At 41.8% G+C, this 18,687-nt stretch overlaps 1 protein-coding gene across 1 annotated transcript in view; it reads right to left on the bottom strand.

Annotated features, from left to right (window-relative positions):
* Positions 1–18,687, bottom strand: part of Mthfd1l (methylenetetrahydrofolate dehydrogenase (NADP+ dependent) 1 like) — a 189,341-nt gene that overhangs the window by 132,749 nt on the left and 37,905 nt on the right. The window contains exons 9-14 of the mRNA XM_027939442.3: positions 18,125–18,216; positions 16,541–16,638; positions 13,932–14,105; positions 6,646–6,782; positions 4,924–4,970; positions 405–512 (exon numbers count right to left, since the gene is read on the bottom strand). Of these exons, the coding sequence (XP_027795243.2) occupies positions 405–512; positions 4,924–4,970; positions 6,646–6,782; positions 13,932–14,105; positions 16,541–16,638; positions 18,125–18,216 (656 nt within the window). The remainder of the gene's footprint in view (positions 1–404; positions 513–4,923; positions 4,971–6,645; positions 6,783–13,931; positions 14,106–16,540; positions 16,639–18,124; positions 18,217–18,687) is intronic.

Consider the following 18,687-nt stretch of genomic DNA (forward strand, 5'->3'; position numbering starts at 1 on the left):
TCTCAGAGCACAGCTAAATTAACTGCACATAGCATTAGTCTTAAAAAAAGGTGCATGTCCAATCTCCCCGTTAGTATATAGATCAGAGACTGGACCTGGCTAGAATGAAGAGAATTGGCCCAATGGTCACTTTAGAACTAAAAACTCATCTCCAGTGATATTTGGCTTAAAAAGTACAACATAATATAATTCACCCAACAACTTGGCAGTGGTCATAAACCCATCTGAGAATCTGACCAAAGTACGGCTGCTCTCCTGGAATTGAAAACATATATAAAATTCACAGAATACTGAAAAATTTTTGAGAGAGAGTTTACAGACTAGAAATCTTTCCATGATTCCTTAAGAAACCAGGAATCCCAAGGATCAAGTTCCCAAATTAGATAATAAGAAATCCTTCCCACCTTATCGGTTTGAGTGTTTTCATGCAAAATCCTTGTGTCGATGGCAGCGGCCAGCAAGTTATTGGCAGCAGTAATGGCGTGGATGTCCCCAGTTAAGTGCAGGTTGAACTATAAATGAAACGGAACATCTATCTGTTTCAAACAAACATCGCCCGAATAGAAAAAACGATACACTAACTATGTATCTTTATAACAAGCTGAATCCATGATGACCTAAATCAGAAAGTCCAGGTCAAGGCCTTCCACCGGACAAAGAGTACTTGAACAGCCTCTTTCATCACAAATTCTTCTACCCTCGGGTTAGAGGAGAAACATTCTGATGGATTTATTGATAGCTTTCCTTATTTTGGTTTCTTTCTCTTTCCTTTATGCATTGCTGTATTCTTTAAAAAACTGCACTACGTCAACTATTCATTGGAATGACAAGGTATAAAATAAAGAGTAACAACAGAATATAAAACATTACAGAAAGTTTAAGAAAGAAGGTATGTCACTCCCACAGCTCTTATCAATTTTGCTATTTTCCTTCTAGTCCCACATGCACACATGATCATTATTTGTATAACTGGCAAACTTATATTTGGAAACTTGTTTTAAAAAAAAAGTTATTAGAGAGTGAGCATTCCCTAATCCAAATATCTGAAATTCAGAGTGCTTCAAAATGCACAACTTTTTGAGTACACCATCACATTGCTGACTGAAAAATATGCATGAAATTTTGTTTCATATGCACAATTATTGAAAATATCACATCAAATTATGTCCAGGTTATATGTAGAAGGTACATATAAAACATAAATAAATTTCATGTTCATATTTGGGTTCCATTCCCAAGATATCTCATTATGTATATTTAAAAATTTTTAAATTTAAATAAACCTGAAATTCTTCTGGCCCCAGGCATTTTGGATAAGAAATCTTCCTGCAGTCTATAATAATCTTGTTGGTGTAGTTTATTAAGGCTGTGGAATCATGGAGATGCATCAAAAATTTTACCCTCCAATGTCTGAATATGTAAATTGCTTTCAAATTTTCACTTTTTGCCAAATAAATGCAAATACTAATTATTAATAAGCAATATATTTCTGGGAGTTAAAGGATTCTGATTAATATAAGAAAAGTTCTTTTTCAAAGTTTTAGCTGCAAAACACAGTAGATGAGTTACTTCAGGAAAAAAGTTACATCTTTCAGACTAAAAAAAAAAATAACAATGGAAAAAAGATGGTATTTTGTTTTAAGATGCATTTATTTAATCTCTTAGAAGGTTAAAAATTCATATTTCTTGTTAAATTTTGTATTCACTAGAGAAAATGTGAAAATTACATATATATGTATTTTCATAAAATATATTTATAATTTCCAATGTTGGGATCCTAGTTCCATAATAGCTTATGCCTTAGCTTTTACATTTAATGTTAATGATACTAGAATTTTTATATCATAGTTTTCAAAACACGTTGTTAATTTGATATTCTATCTTTAAACATTTAAGTTTTTTGCAATTTTTTAATGTCATGAACTAGACGGAGTTTTTTGTTTGTTTTTGTTACTAGGAATAGAAGCCAGTGGTGCTTTATCACTGAGCTACATACCCAGCACTTTTTTGTATTTAATTTTGAGACATGGTCTTGCTAAGCCATTTAGGGCCTCACTAAGTGGCTGAAGCTGGTCTCAAACTTGCCATCCTCCTGCCTTAGCCTCCCAAGTTGCTGGGATTACAGGCATATGCAGAGCCCCAGGCACACAGCTCCCAGCCCACAGCTAAAGATAGAGTTTTAAAATTAAATCTTTATACGCACATCCAATTCTTCCTCAGGATAAACTAAAAATGAACTTATTTGGGCAAAGGAATGAATGTTTTTAAGGTACTTGATACATATTTCTAGCTCTTTTTGCAGAAGTTTTATTAATATTCACTTCCCAGAAGCGATGGAGAGTGTATTTCAATCTATCTCTGCCAAAATTTGGTATGAATGCTACTTTGAAAAATTCTGCTCTGTCAACTTGAGAAGTGAAGCAGTAACTGATAGTGGTTTTAATGCAGATGTTTTTGGTTATTAGTGGAGATGGAACACCCTTGGTTAGTTACTATTTATCTTCTGACATTTTTCTTGAACCCTTTGGCCATTCTACAACTGGGGTTTAAGTTTTGCTTCCAGCTGTCTACTTGATATCCTCTCGGGTGTCTCAAAGGACCCCCGAGGACTCTTCCCTCTGGAAGGCTCTCCTTCATCACACACACTGCCAACTCAGTTCCTCAATTCTCCATTTCAACAAAAGGTTCCATTGATTTGCTCAATGCAACACCTTGGACATTACCCTTCAATTCTCCCCTCGACTCATCCCAACATCTCCTGCCTTAGCCTCCCAAGTTGCTGGGATTTCAGGCATATGCAGATGTCCTACAAACATCAGCAAACAAAGCTTAAATCACCATCCTTTTTCGACTCTCATGGCCACTGTCCTGGGCCCAGCAGCCACCATCTTCCCCCTGGGCGGCCCCCACAGTATCCACACTGGGCTTCATCTGTCGACTTTTTGCACAGAGGCCAGAGTGATTTTTGGAAAGCCAAGCCTGCCTCCTGTTGTGATTCAGGGAAGATCTCTTCAACGAGGCCGACCATGACACTTAAATAAAACCCAGGCTCTTGGCAAAGAACTGAAAGGGCTGGCACCTGTCCACTCTTGTGCCCCATCTCCATCACGCACTCTGCCCGGGGGGGCTGCAGCCACACTGGTGTCCTCCTGTTCTCCGAACGGGCCAAACCCTTTCCTGTCTCAGGACTTTCCCACCAGAGTTCCCGCTGCTTGGAACGTCTTTCCTCACTCTTGACGAGGCTGCCCCTTGGCACCTTTAAGTCTTCCTATTCTCACTTTCATTTTCTCGGCCCATCTGGAATTTATTCTAACATTTCCCCCATTTGACTATTTGTGACATTTCTTCCAGTATGTACTGTGAGTGCAGGTGTCTAGATCAACAAGCGGTAAGCGTCAGGCACCGCGCTCAGAGCTGCAGATACAGGGATGGAGAAGACACGAGGGTGTTCTGCTCTCAGGGACCAAGTGCCTGACTGTGTGCTCCAAGCCACGTAGTGAATGGCTTAAAACAGTGGGACACCACCTCCCTTCCCTGTTTGCTGGCTAAATCCTGAGTGCTCTGTTCCCTAGACTCCATTCCCAGCCTAGCCTCCTGGCTCTGGATCGATCCTCCTGGCTTTGTCAATATTCACTCCTGTTCGGATGTGAGGCTTGGGCTGTTTTCTCAGTGATGCCTTGGATTCCTCTTTCTCACTCCCACCCCTTATTCTTGAGGGTTTTTCCAAAGTTTCCTCCCAGACACTCGGGCCTCCATGGGTAAATACTTCTCCTACTCCTTCAACAAAGTCAAAAAAAAAAAACTTTCTAATGAGCACCCATTATTTTCTGGGCACTATACTAAGTGCTGGGACCTGGCACCTCAAGACAGGCCTCCAACTCACAGAAGACAACCAAACTGATGTCTGAAAACACAGGGGAATTTGTGGGGTGGAGCAGAAATTCAAGAACAGAACCCGAGATGGGTAATAAGGGTGGAAAAGGAAGAGAAGAATGTTCCAGGCTCGGGAAAAGTCTTGGAATCAAGATAAAACAGGGGACTGAGGGTGCAACTCAGTGGTAGAGCATGTGTTGAGCATTCATGAAGTCCTGGGTCAGGGCCTCACTTCTACCTGCAAGATAACAATAAGAGAAAACAGGACGGGAGTCTGTGAGGAGACTGAAATGGGGATGGTAGGGGGACGGCCAGGAGATAGTGAAGCAGAACTAGCAGGCTACTGAGCCTTCACGTTGAGCGGAGAGATGGGCAAGACAGTGACCGCTCAGACCAGGGTTCAGGGAGAGTATGAAGGAGCGAACTGTGAGGCTGATGCAGACAGCAGAGGTGCTGAGATGAGCCCTGGTTAGGTCCAGGGCACAAAGGAGGCTACACGGGATGAAGAAAAGGTTCTCAGGAAAATAAGAACTGATACCACTGGCTTTTTTTTTTTTTTTTTCCTTGTTCTCCTCTGCAAACATTTTATTTTGGAGTCTTAATGGACAGAAGTGAGCATCCAAGTCCTCCTGACTTTGGTAGTATAGCAATGACCAATGGAAGGATAGGTCAACATTCTTAAGAACATTCAAGTCTACACAGGTATTGGGACTTAGAATCTTTTGCAATCTAGAAAGGTAGTATGATGCATGTAAAACTTATTTATAAAATACCCCAACCAGGCAGTAGACCAGCACCCTTCAGAATACGAATATGCGTGAATAATCAGCAAAACATGAATATTCACACCAGGTGGCATACACAAAATCCACACGTGGCTCCCAATAGTCAATGGGAGGTTCTGCCACCACAGGAGCTATGCGAATGCTCTGGGTTTACAGAGTCTTTCAGGCTTTGGATCATGGATGAAGGACTGTGGGCCGCTTGATGAAACAGACACCGAGATGTCAGGAAGGAAACAGGGACCCACGGCACACCTCAAGGCCTTACCTCCTCCATGGGGATGACCTGTGCGTATCCGCCACCTGCAGCTCCTCCTAAACAACAAGGTGGCATTTAGTGAGTCATCAAGTGCATCTGCACAGCCCCGACAGAGCCCCAGGCACAGCTCCCAACCAAATAGGTAGGCATCTATGCCAAGGTGAAATCTACCTGCTCTGTGCAAGCAGAACAGGAGTAAAACAAAGTTTGCATGGGTGTCCAACTGTGCAATCGAAGACTTCCATTTCTTTGTTTAAAAACAAAGGTAAAATAATAAAGATACACACACACACACACACACACACACACACACACATTTGCTATATATATTATAGCAAATGTCAGCACTGTAAAAACATTTCAGGGCTAGGATTATGGGTGCAGGCCCATAATCCCAGCAATTTAGGAGGCTGAGGCAGGAGGATCACAAGCTTGAGGCTAATCTGAGCAATTTAGGAAGATCCTGTCTCAAAAAATAAAAAAGGTCTGGGTATAGCTTAGTAGTAGAGCAACTACTACTGGGTTGAATCCCTAGTACCAAAATAACAACCAACAAAAAGCATACTTCAGGATATAACATGGTTTTATTAATTTATTATTGGATATCAAGGTTGTACTTTATCTAAATCATACATATACTGAAGTAGTAAAAATTTTCACTTAAAAAGCCACCTGTAAATGATCTACAGATTATAAACTTCAGCCAGATCATTTTAGATAATCCTAGGAAAGGTCTGTCCTGTTGTTTATCCTTTAGGCATTAAAGCTGTATGTTAAAAAAAAAAAAAAAGCATCTCACCCTCTTGCATAACATTTTACAAATTACCCCATTCTTTCTAGGCTACCTCATTTGAGCTTCACAATAACCTGATGAGCTGGGCACCATCGACTTTTTAAACTTTGACAGATGCAGCTCAGAGAGGTCTTCACTGGTGATAGGTCACACAACGGTGAGAGACACAGCTGTGATCCAAACCTTGGCCCTCTCACTCCAAGCCTAATGTTTGTTCCACTACATAATGTATGACCCTCTATGAGTTATCAGTTCTTGATGAGTTAGGAGTTATTAATGTTTATAAAAGTAATATAAATATAATACAGTTAAAAACCACGAACTGCCAAGAACACACAGTAATTGCAATAAGTGCTATTGTAAAATGAAGTAAGGAGTGACTTCACGATAAATCAATGAAGAAAGAGTAATGAATGGGAATGTGCCAGACACGAGCCCAGCCAGAGCCAGAGAGGAATTTCATCATGACTCTGTGCACAGCCAGTTCGTCTCCAGAGCTCCTCAGGCCCCACACGACAGCTCCCACAAGCTAAGTCTTGGGGGCCAACTTAAGGGGCCTCTCAGTGTTCAGAGAGAAGGACCTTCACAGGGCTGGGATGATAAAATGCCCCCAGGACCAGCAGATTTTCAAAGGTTTTGGAGACAAGGCGCAATCGAGACAGAATGGGGAGGACTGCCCAATGGGCCGAGGGGAGCGGGTCTCCCATGGGCTGCCCTGAAGACCCTGCCCCATGCAGCTCCCTAGGCACTTCTGTGTACCAGGAGGACCAACCTGGGGTAACTGCTACATACTCAGTGTGCAGAGGGCATACGTAGGCACAAAATGGACCAATTCTTCTGAAAAGTTTTACCCCCTGTGTATGATACTCTTTTTAAAATCCCCCCCCCACCACACACAATTTTGCTCTGAAAAATATACAAGTTGTGAAATAAAGTACCTTTCACTCCAAAAGTCGGTCCTTGGGAAGGCTGCCTCAGACAGGCAAAGGAGTTGACGTGCAGGTGGGCGGTCAGCGCCTGTACCAGCCCGATGGTGACTGTGCTCTTCCCTTCTCCAAGAGGGGTGGGCGTGATCCTGGTGGGGGGAGAGTGAACTTAGTCATTTTTCCAATACAAACCATGCAGAGCTAACCTCTCCCAACTCCACTAGTAATGCCGTTGCTTGGATCACGGTGGTCTACCCTCAGCACTCAGGCCAGGCTGAAGGTAAGATCAAGAGAGAGATGTAGAGGGGCTGGGGCTGGGGCTCAGTGGTAGAGTGCCTGCCTAGTGTGTGTGAGGCACTGGGTTCGATTCACAGCACCACATGTAAGCAAATAAATAAATAAAGGTCTATCAATAACTAATAAAAATATTTTTTTTTTTTAAAAAAGAGAGAACAAGGAAGAAAACTAGAAACCAAAAGGGCAAAGTTACCTTTCTAACTCCTTAGAGTGAGGGAGCTCTTTGTTCTCACGGAGGGACACCAGCATTTCTGTTGCTTCCTATCTCCTGGAGACTCACAACTAAGCCTAATCCCTTTCCATACAATAGCTCTTTCAATATTGGAAAAGAGTAAGTCCAAAGCCCCTTCCATAGAAAGCAGAAACACCCCCCACCCCGGAGTTTATTACTGATAACACCCAAAAAAGACAAATATTCACATGTTTATAACATCACAGTATTAGATGATAGGAAGTGAACCAATTACATTCCCAAAGACAACCCATAAAGCTATTCCTTAACATCTTATTACCATCAAATGCACCATCTGTGCATTAGATGATGTGAGTCGGGATGTGTAGGATATTAAACTACAACAGATCTGATGACAGTTTTCTGGCCTACAAAATTTGGTGAAGTGGCCACAAAGAGGAAGTCATGCCTTTGATCCACTGTGGTCCCCAACTATCTCAGACTACCCCTACAACACGATCAGTGATGGACAAGTCAGATTCCTTCTCTGCATGGATAACTCAAGTGTCTATAATACACGTGATAAACACTAAGATGGGGAATAGGTCAACCAGACTATATTAAGTGTGCACGTGGAAGGAGGATCTAACTAGATTGGGAACACCAGGGAAGGCTTCCTGTAGGAAGTGACATCTTGGTGGAGTCCTGATAAATATTATCCAGATAAAACTGAGTGGGGTAGGGGTGGTTAATAAGCAGAGAACTTTGCATCTATGGTCTTATTTGTATTCCATTTGATAGATGAGAAAACAGGTACAGAGAGTTTGAATAACTTGCCCACGATCACCTGACTAGAAAGCAGTAGAGCTGGTCATACCCCACAGACCAGCCGTCTGACTGACTTCCCAGGTTATTTCTACTGATGGAAGAGTAAGTGTTCTGCTATGGTAGCTACAGCTTGCAGATTAACTAGCAGATTAGGGCAAGGAATGAGCACAGTCAGCCAGGGAGAACGAGCAGAGAAAGAGAAGGGTATGGACAAGTACATTTGAGAGACCAAAAAACCGAGGAGGAGTAAGATGAAAGAAGAGAACCCCCCCCATAGGAAGGCCAAAGAAGAGCGCATTTAAGACAGAGGAGTCACAGGCCACTGAGGTTTGAAATCAAGTGAGGAAAGAGGAGAGCAGTGGACTCCGTGACAGAGTGACCACTGCAGGAGGGGTTGGTGGTGAGCCAGCAAGAAGACACACGGTGAAATAAACCTTCAACTCCCAAGTCACATGAAAGTGGCATCCCCGTTACCTCTGCATGTGTCTAATGAGCACATTTTAGAGCGGGGTCAACAAGGAGACTCAAAGTTACACAAAGGTGCTTATCCATGGAGTCAACTTTCTACTCTTTGAGATACAACACTCATAATAAGAGCAGAAACCCAGAGACATCAAAATCGTAGGAAAGCTTGTAAAGAAGATGTAGTACCTTCCGTAGGGCGGTTTAAGGACCTCCTGAGCATTTATTGTTTGCAAAGGAATAAGCGATTGACTTGAGCACAGTGTCCCATGAGTGATTACATTTTCTTTCCCCAGGACAGGCTCACAGAGCTGCAGAGCAGGCCAAAAGCGGCCACGCCCAGCGATGACCTCCTCGGAACTTCAGCCATCCATCCAAGTCTTAATTAGAAACACAGGACTGCTCAGCTTTTTGCCAACGAATACAATTCAGGAAAATCAGAAAGTAGGAAGTATTTATTGGGAGCAATAAAAGGAGAGCTACAATAAAAAATTTATTTCGCCTCCTGCCTGCATGCGATATCAAAATTTGGTTTACTTTTTTCCCCACAGTATCCTTAGCTCAGATTCCAAATTGTCAAGTTGACTTTGAAAAGAACAAACACAAAAACTGTCTCATGTCTTTTTCTGTTTCAGTGAGAGCGTTGTTTATGAAGATGGAAGTGTGATTTTTGTTGATGAACTTCCTCAACCTCTCCCGGCATGTTGGTGGGCTCCCGACCTATGTCCACTACACAGCATTTCTTACAGGACTTGTCTGCAACTTCTCAGATGGCTTATGACTAGGGATCTGATCTATCTGTCTTGCCTAAGGGCCACAAGTGTGCCAAGGTAGAGGATTTATTGTCAACTACAGTAAAAAAAAAAAATTTGCCAAAGTACCCTGTGACAATTTGGATTCATTCTGAAATAGGCTGATCATTTACTCAAAGGTCGAAGAAACTGCTTATATGGAGGCAAGAGGTAAAACTCTGAATCATTCTTAAAATTCAGAATCTTGTTCAACAGTATTATTGGCATAAGTCACGGCCTAACCATGAATCCCAAACTATATGCTCAACAGCAAATGAGTATATATCATTCATTCTAGGCATCTTTATGATTTGGAAGGTCTTTTAAAAGCCTTTTATTATCTAATAATAAAACTTATAGTCCATTTGGTTGTGTTTCCCATTACATTTGACAGAGGTAAATAGTTCAGAGTTCCTGTGGGTACTGGTTCCTTCTAAATACCTTTGTTCTATTTCACAATTAATACAAATAAAGGGGAAACTCACAGATATTCAGTTATCTAAGGTAGAAGGGCAAAATCTTAGAAAACTCAGTAGAGGTTATTTTCACCCTGTACCAGAAAGATGGGGTAAAACATTAAAAACCCAAAAAGCCTCAAGTCAGGTATTTGGCATACTGCAGAAAACAAAAGATGAAGTGACATAAATGATATATTAGATTGAATATCACCTTTCTTTAAGGTGATATTCAATCTAATCTCAGAGCAGTCTGGATTTTTTTTTTTTTTTTAATTACTCTGTCTGAGCAATTCAGAGAACTTCTAGAATGTTCTGCATGGAAATCCGTGGAAGCCCAATAGAGACCAAGTGCACATTCAAATGCCCTGCAGCTGCACTCCAAGTCAGGTTCTCAAACGAAATTCCTTTTCATTAGTGTAACTGGGAAAATATGTAAAACTCAAGAGCCCCTAAGATTCTGTTGGCGTATTTCCCTGAACAATTCCCAATACTTTTCATTTTGTCAGGCAAAGCAAATAAAGTGATGTGTAGGTGTAAATTCCATGTGATACACAGCTGATGAAATGCAGATGATTCTGACTGAATGAGAAATCAGAAGGTTTGAAGAACGGCTTTTTAAGGAGAATTAATCTGTTCTGCTTTTGTGTTACCAATAACAGAAGTTTTTTTTTTTTTTTTTAAATCCCATTCTTCTATATTTTAACCCACTGTTGATATATTTAAATCACATTTATATATAAATTCATACGTACAATAACAAATGTATTGTGAGTTAGGTTTATTGAAAAATTTCTTAGGTATTTGAATTCCTCTAAAGCATGGGAAAAGATTCATGTTAGACTTCAGAGAGAAAGGCACGACACAAAATGGTATTTATAGCATGGTCTTTGTACAAAAATGGATGCATAGACAAAATTCTGGAAAGAGATTTAAAACCTTTCAGAAAAAAGGAAATAATTCTGCACTTAATGAAGGGGTCATTTCCATTTCTGAAGAAGCTGCAACAGTGCATGACATAACTGATAATGTCATTCTGCCCTAACTTTAAAATTTTTTTTATTAATTGTAGATGGATACAACACATTTATTCTTTCATTCATTCATTCATTTATATGCAGTGCTGAGGATCAAACCCAGTGCCTCACATGTGCTAGGCAAGTGCTCTGCCACTGAGCCCCAGCCCAGGCCCCTGCTCTAAGTTTGACCTGACCAAAAATAAAAAAGGGAGTTGATTTTTACATTAAATTTATTTTCTATTTTTTTTTTTAGGTTATAAATAAAATATTTCTGTTCTAAGTTGACCTCAATCATACAGCTATCAAGAATTAGGTAGTAAAGGCAGTTTACACATTTAAAAAATATATATCATTTGCTGTGTTTGGGGGGCTGTTTCGAGAATACTATGTGACATACATCTTATGGAACTATTCCTATTCACAGTGCTTTTCTCAACGCAGTTGAAAGAAGAGTATTTCATTTGGTTCGTAAAAGGTCTCTGATAATAAAGGGAGCTTTCACCACAATTCGGAAAAAGAACTATTGGGGGTGGGGGCAGGGGCTGGGGCTGGGGCTGGGGTTGGGGTTGGGGTTGGGGCTCAGTGGTAGAGCGCTTGTCTAGCATGTGTGAGGCACTGGGTTCAATTCTCAGTGCTGCATATAAATAAATAAAATTAAAAAAAAGAAAAAGAACTATTGATCTTTTTGTGTTTAATCTGTACTTAAGAGAAATCATGCTTAATTTTCATTTCTACTTAAAATCTGGCATGCTGGCCAGTTAGACCCATTCACACTGGCCTAGAGCAATGAGCTTCTGGGACTGGCTGACATTAGCTGTGGTCCCAGTGGTCATCCTAGCATCCTCTAGCAGATGGATGGAGGCCGGCCGGGCCTTGGCAGTTTGACTCCAAGTTAGGAACCTGATAACATCATCATCTCGGCTTTTGTTTCAGATGTATCAATTCTGCGCTCCCAGCTCAGGGCAGGGCCATGTCTGGATTTTATTTCCAAAATGGACAAGCCCCAAATGGAATAAATCACAGTCATTCCACAAGAAAAACTGCTCTATGAGTCTTCCTCAATAAACTGAGAACACATCCTCCTGAGTTTTCCTTAAATCTTCTGATCTTAAACTCAATGAAAAAAACCAGCAAACTCACCTACCAAGAGATCACCAAAGCCTTGGAAAACAGAAGTAAATACACGCACAAGCTGCTTTTAAAGTTCTTAACGTTCAAGAGTGTGTGTATTCCCGGCAACAGAAAAACTTGCATTAAGTGTTACTTCCCAAAAGTAACAGGGGCTAGAGGGATGCTCACACTCGAGAGTCCTGGGGCCAGGTGTGCCCTGTCCTTCTTGGCAGGTGAATGGCTCCTCTCAGGGATGGGCCCAGAGCCAACGTCTCCCCTCAGGTTCAGTTATGGGACCTTAGGATGGGGTCGTGGGTTGGAGAGTAACTTGGGAGTCCAAGTGCAGGGAGCCTGAAAGCCTGAGAAGATTTAACCACAGTCAACCAGGGTCTGCAGCAGATTGCGTGGAAAAAAGGCTGTCCGTATTGAACATGCACAGACTTCGGGGATCATTATTCTCTAAATAATGTACAACTACTGCCATAGCGTGTGCACTGCATTGCATTTAAGTGAGCCAGAGATGATTTCAAATATTGGAGGATGTTTGTAGGTTATAGGCAAAGACTCTGCTGTTTCCTAGAAGGAACTTGAACATTTGAAGATTTTGATGGCTGAAGGGGTCCTAGGACAAATCCCCTACAGATACAGAAGAACTGCAGTAACTGAATTCACCTCCAGGGATTTTTCAAAAGGAGATAACTGGACAAATGCACAAATATGCATGGCCAAGGCTGTGATCTTAGCATGCTGACAGTGGACAAAATTTGGAAATGATTTAAATGCCCATCAGTAGAACAGAAGACTGTGGAACATCCCTATCATATTTTCAAGTCATTGTCCACCTCATGCCCTTGAAGAATTAGAAACACACTGTACTCTAAACAGTAAGCTACCCCAGTGCTTCTCATGGAGAAAGAGGCGCTAAAACGTGCAAAATGGAATCCATGCCATCCCAGGCATTTTTACTCCACCCCCCACCCCCATGTATTTAAGAATCTCAGATGTGAGCACTGGAATGTTTATTATGCAGTCAAGAAAACAGTCACAGCTCCACATTTGCTCCCGTGGGGCGAGGTACACAGTGCACTGGTGCACAGGAAGCAGCTGGCAGAACAGCACAGGTGGGGTCACTTCAGTTATGGAAGAGTCTATCCACACCACGAAGGGACCCAGCAGGGGCAGGCATCTCCTCTGGGGGGTGGAATTTGGGATGTTTTACTTTTTTTTTTTTTTTTTGGTTTGTTTAAATTTTCTGTTTTTCTGGAATATTTCTATAAAGGCACTGTGTCATTTTTATAATCAGAAAAAGACATAAAGATAAAAGGACTCACATTGATAATTACATAAAAACAAAGTTAACTGAGCCAAGTCCAGTTACAAGAAATGTGTCTGCCTTACAAATGGATTTTGCACCTCAAGCCTTGGCCCAGGTAACAGTCAATGCAATGAACTTTCTAGACAATGAAAGAATTCACAGGGTCTCTTGATGTTCCCTCAGTTCATACTAAATAAATGGTCCAAATCTCTTGTTTTCTATTATCTTTTCAGCTAGTGAATGGGTTTCCTCTTTTTAAAGGAAAAAACAGCAAACACTCCTTTTCCCAAACACTATGAATGTCTTTCATCAAATATTCAAAACAAGTGAAAAGAGCCCAGTGTTAGGTTTTAAAATTCAAGAGAGTAAGTTTTTTGTAATATAAATATGCAAAAAAGAAACATCAAGACTACTGATAAGAAAATATTAGTTTCACAAGATTATCTGTATCTCCTTCATTAAATATTACTGAGAATATAAAAACCAAAACAAAAAACCCTGCACAGTTCAAAATAATGTGCTTTCAACTCTTATTTTGATTTCTATTATGTAAAACTAAGTAAAACAGTCCAGGGAGCGGATCATGGCACAATGTAAGACATGAAAAAATTAAATACTGCATTAGCAGCTTGCTACACCTTTGTATTTTGTGGCAGGGATAATTTGCTCTTCTCTGAAAAAAGAAAAAGAGAAAGAAAAAAAAAATTACCTCATGTCCGTGAAGGAATATCAAGTGCAATGAATAAACTAATGTCAAATCTGAGATAGGGTTCATTAGAGGGGTATGATAAGAAAGGAAGAGAATCTGACAAACGTGGCTCCTGAGTGGAGTTTCAAGCACAGTCTTACCCAGCAACCAAGACGTATTTTCCATCTGCTTGATCCCTCAGCCTTTCCAGCAGGGACAAACGTACTTTGGCTTTGCTTTTGCCATAGATCTCAATTTCATCTGCAAGCAATCCTATCTCCTTGGCAAGGACATCCACAGCTTTTGGAGTCTGTCCTCTTGAAATCTCGATATCACTGGGGGGAAAGAAACACAAAAGTCTTCTCAGCTTAGGTGGTCGCCGTGAGAGTGAAAGCCAACCATGCTCCACGCCAACAAGGAAATCATTGCAACGGCCTGTGTCCTTTCTCCGGGGCACAGCTGCTAGCAATTAACGTGCAGGAGAAAAAAGAGGTGCACTTTTTAGACGTGACTCTTTAGACTCATGAAGATCCTAGAACTGTGTCCAGGTACAAGGATAACTCCGGTGCCACCAGGAAAGGAGAACTGTAATAGTACAAGGTGTGCAAGCACCTTCTGCAAGAAAAAATCCATTAGAGCAAAAAGCTGTATGTGGGACCCTCAAAGAGAAGGGCTACTGCGTAAAGCTCTCCTTCCTGCTGGCTAGCCAGGCCTGTCTCTTGGCTACTCAAAACTGTGGAAATGCTTTTTTATTTTATCTCTGTCCACACTTTTCCTTTCTCTTTCCTATTTCCAGTCCAAAAATCATATTTCAAAATATTTTAGCAGTTACATAACTGTCGGTCGGTACAAGGACGCAGGGCCCAAAGCTCAATTTCAAACTGAGGAAATTTCAGGAGCTCTGCAGAGTGGCTGCGCACCTGACTTAATTCTTGGATTTTACTGAAAAACAGGAGTGCTCTACACCAGCATGGGTACCATCAGGAGAGCCTGCTGGGGTTCATGTGCTCGGGCATATCTCGGGCTGTCCATCGTCTGACTGAAAGGCTCAACTATTCCCTCACAGCAAGGCTGATCCAGAGCCTTGGGCACAGGAGAGCTGATGTCAAGGAACGGCTTAGGGTCTCATAAAAAGGGACCACCATTCTGTGACTCACCCTGGAGCCCTTAATGGTGGCACAGCAGTCTCTCTGCAGTGGGCAGTGGACCACCCCCTCCATGGCAGGCAACCCCTCTGCTCTGATTTTTTGTTTCCATTGCTGAAAATCTATTCAGTCCCCAAACCAACCTATATTCTTCTCCATGACACCAAGGTGGTCTGGCCTTGGCACAGGAGGGAACAGTAGATGTGACTCCATCCCACCTGCTCCTAGGGGCACCAGAGAAGCCAGGAGAGGGGAGATGCCTCAGGCCTGGTGTGGCTCCGCGCTGTGGGCTTCCTGCCAGGCGAGCCCCTCCCCAGCCCCCTAGTCCTTTTCTAGTTCACCTTTCTCTCACCGGGACTTTCTGGACTCCCATTCATTTTGCCTTCCTGGCTATCCCTTTTTTTTTTTTTCTGTTTCTCTCCTCTCTCCATTTCCTAAATTAAACAGCCTACTTGTGGAAAGTCCCTGTGGTTTTCTCATCACTAACTAGAGCCACAGTGACATAATTTTGATTTTTTTTAAGAGACTTATAAACTACAGTCTGCCTTTCTTTCCCCAGTGGCTCTAGAAATCAAATTCAGTTAAATGACTAAATGACTTTTTTCCCCTGCCCCAAGTAGAACTAACTTTGAAAAACTTTGGTACACAGTTAGGTGGAATCTGTCTTAATCCTTTTTAGCTCTCTGTAAGTACAATTTATTGATTCACCAATGACTTCAATAACAAGAAAGTTCATGAAACACATTGTATAATTTCAGAGATGATGTTACAAAGAATAACATTCCTCATTGGAATTATGTATTAATGAACACAGAGCAAAACAGAGATGTTTAGTCTATTACCGGCATGAAAAGAGCCGGGGAGTTCCACCAGCCGGGTGGGTATGATCCAGCCATAGTGCTCAGCTGACTGCCAAGGGAACAGAGGCCAATTCTGAAAAGCAACTGGTTACTGAGATCCTCACTGGAGGCTCTGTCTAGTTGACACTCTGTGCATCCCCACGGTGCTGGGCAGGATCATCTGGGGATGTGGTGGCATAGATACACCTGGACAGATGGTAAGGACCAGTTCACTCTGGTGGGGCAGCAGCGAGGACTCATCTTGAGGCCAGAAGATGCCCATCTCTGGCTCAGATATGATGACATCTAATCATTCTAAATCACATACTGAGATTAAGTCTTGCAGTCTGTATTTCTAAGTTTATACAAAGAGAATATGTAGCTTAGATCTTATTAAATACAACTCTGGCCCTTAAGACCAAGCTGTCCCCGTGCTAGGAATTTCTAGCCCTGAAAAGCATATTTAAAGGACTGCATGACTATATTTTGTCTAATTTAAAAAAACATTGTTTTGTGGACCCCTAGGAAGAGAAAACACAGAACATGTCATTGAGTGTAATGAAATGATACGGGCTCTGAGAACTGATAGAATACGGTAAATACATTCACTGTGATTTCATTTTTGAGGATTTATGGTAGAGAAAACACTGAAGCGATTTAAGAATAAGAGAAAATTATCTACCATCAAAACCCAAACACCAAGAGTCATGCCCCAGCCAGCGGTGATCAGGAGACCGAGGTCACTCTGGAGGGCTGACGTAGGTGCCAACAGGACTCTAGCGATACCTTGGAACAGGGGACAGCGGCTGCAGCTTCAAGCAGTGGAGCCTCCACCTCCGGTGCTGCTGCTCGCGAAGCCACCTCCTTCCACTGCTGACCATGTTCTTCCGGAGGGAGCGAGGAAAACTCACGTTAAAGAGGTAAAGCAACAGGGCATGCGCTTATACTAGGGAATAGTGTCCAGGGGTGTCACAAACAAACAGGACCATAAAGTCGGCACCGTAATCCAAGAGAACACTAGCAACAATTGTATTCACACGTAATGAGACTGGTGGGTTTTGCTTAAAAAGGGAAAATGTGAGATCTATGCATTGTTAAAATAGATTAGGCATTCACAAAAGACCTCAAGTATACAGATGTAATTGTATGGAATGGATTCTTCATCTTGATTAGGAAAAGAAATGAGGAAAATGTAAGATTGCATCAACTGATCAGGTTGCATGCTCAGATTCCAAAATGTGCAACCGTATTTCAAATGTCATCCTTATGTAGCTGGCAGAACAACAAGGAAACTGAATTGTCAGATAGTCACAAATATGCTTGCGTGGATGTGTGCAGGTGTGTGTCAAGTAAAAATAAAATGAATAGAAATAAAATGTGGCTTCAGTTGAAATATAACATATAATCCTAACAAAAACGTAAAAGTTTTAATTGTGCATTACCTTGAAGGTAAAAAAAGACATGAACCAAAATTCGCTTCTGCTTTATTCTCTGCAGGAGTGACTAGCGCCTCAGGCTTCTCTATTGCTCCATAGCGCCCCCATCAGCAAGACACCTTTGCTGCAGGCCTGTGTCATAGGAACACTCAGCTCACACAGTGAAGAGCTGGGGAGCCTGGGCATTAGGTCACATAGACGGTAGTGTGTCTCAATAAGATGTCAACAGATTTTTTTCCTATCCTGTCTTTAGGAGAAGCACAGTTCCCTTCCCCTTGACTAGGGAATAGACTTGGTGACTAGCTTCTAATAAACAGGAAAAGAGGAAGTGGCAGTGTGTGATTTCAGAAAATAGATCAATAAAACACACCATGGCTTCCTCCTTGCTGTCTCCCTTGGACTGTGCATCCTGGGGAAAGTTAGCTGCCCCACTGTGAGCAGCACTATGGGAAGGTACATGTGACAAGGAGCGAAGGCTTCCTGCCAATTGCCATTGAAGAATTAAACACCACATGCCAACAGCCACATGAGTGCTCCATCCTGGAAGCAGATCCTCTAGCCCCAGGCTACAACTGCCTGAGAGATCCCGAGTGGGGGCCACCCACTACTCTGCTCCCCAATCTGTCCCACAGAAATGTGATAATTCATGCTTGTTATTTTAAGTTGCTATATTTTGAGGATAATGTACCATACAGTAATAGATAACTAAAACACAGACCCGGATTTGGGTCCCTGCCCCAAACACATCATGTGGTTATAGGCGAGTAACTTAATTTTTATAAGTTTCCATTTCCTCATTTGTCAACTGGGCTTAACATTAGGTATGTAAAGTGTTCACCACTGTAACTGGTAAACAAAAAATACTTGAAAAATGTTATCAACTTTTAAACAGATCTCCACATTCAAAATGCTCAAACATTGGTGCCAACCAAACCTGAATCCGCAGAGCTGCAGCGAGCAGACCCACATCATCTTCTGCAATGAGCCCATTAACATGTACCTCTGGAGAACTACATCTAAGCTTCCCTGTAAAAAATTAAAGGGGGGAAAAAAAAGACTTTCAGCATATTGTCATTTACAACCAATGTTCCTTATAAAAATCCAGCGCACTGAATAATGGTCTCATTTTGCAACCAAGGAAGTCAGGAGGTCAGGGCGCAGCTGCAGGTGAGTCACCTCTGGCACAGCTTTGAGGATCTTGGTTGGGTTCCAGTGTATTTTACATCAGAGAAATGTCCCCCTAAGCTATTAACTGGGATAAACAGAGGTGTGATTTAACAAAGCACCTGAGGCCTTGGGGAATCATATCTCACACTGAACCAGGGGGAAACATCTAGGCACACAATCTCTTCAAACAACTTGAAGCATCATATTGTGACTTTTCTTTTTTCTCAAATAGAGCATTACTAGAGATATAAATACAGTAGTAACTCAAGACAATTCACAGCATACATTTGCAACACTTAGTGCAGAGGCAGCGTAGCCTGCAGATTGGGG

Source organism: Marmota flaviventris, chromosome 6, assembly GCF_047511675.1.
Source record: "Marmota flaviventris isolate mMarFla1 chromosome 6, mMarFla1.hap1, whole genome shotgun sequence".
In the NCBI taxonomy this organism is placed as follows: domain Eukaryota; kingdom Metazoa; phylum Chordata; class Mammalia; order Rodentia; family Sciuridae; genus Marmota; species Marmota flaviventris.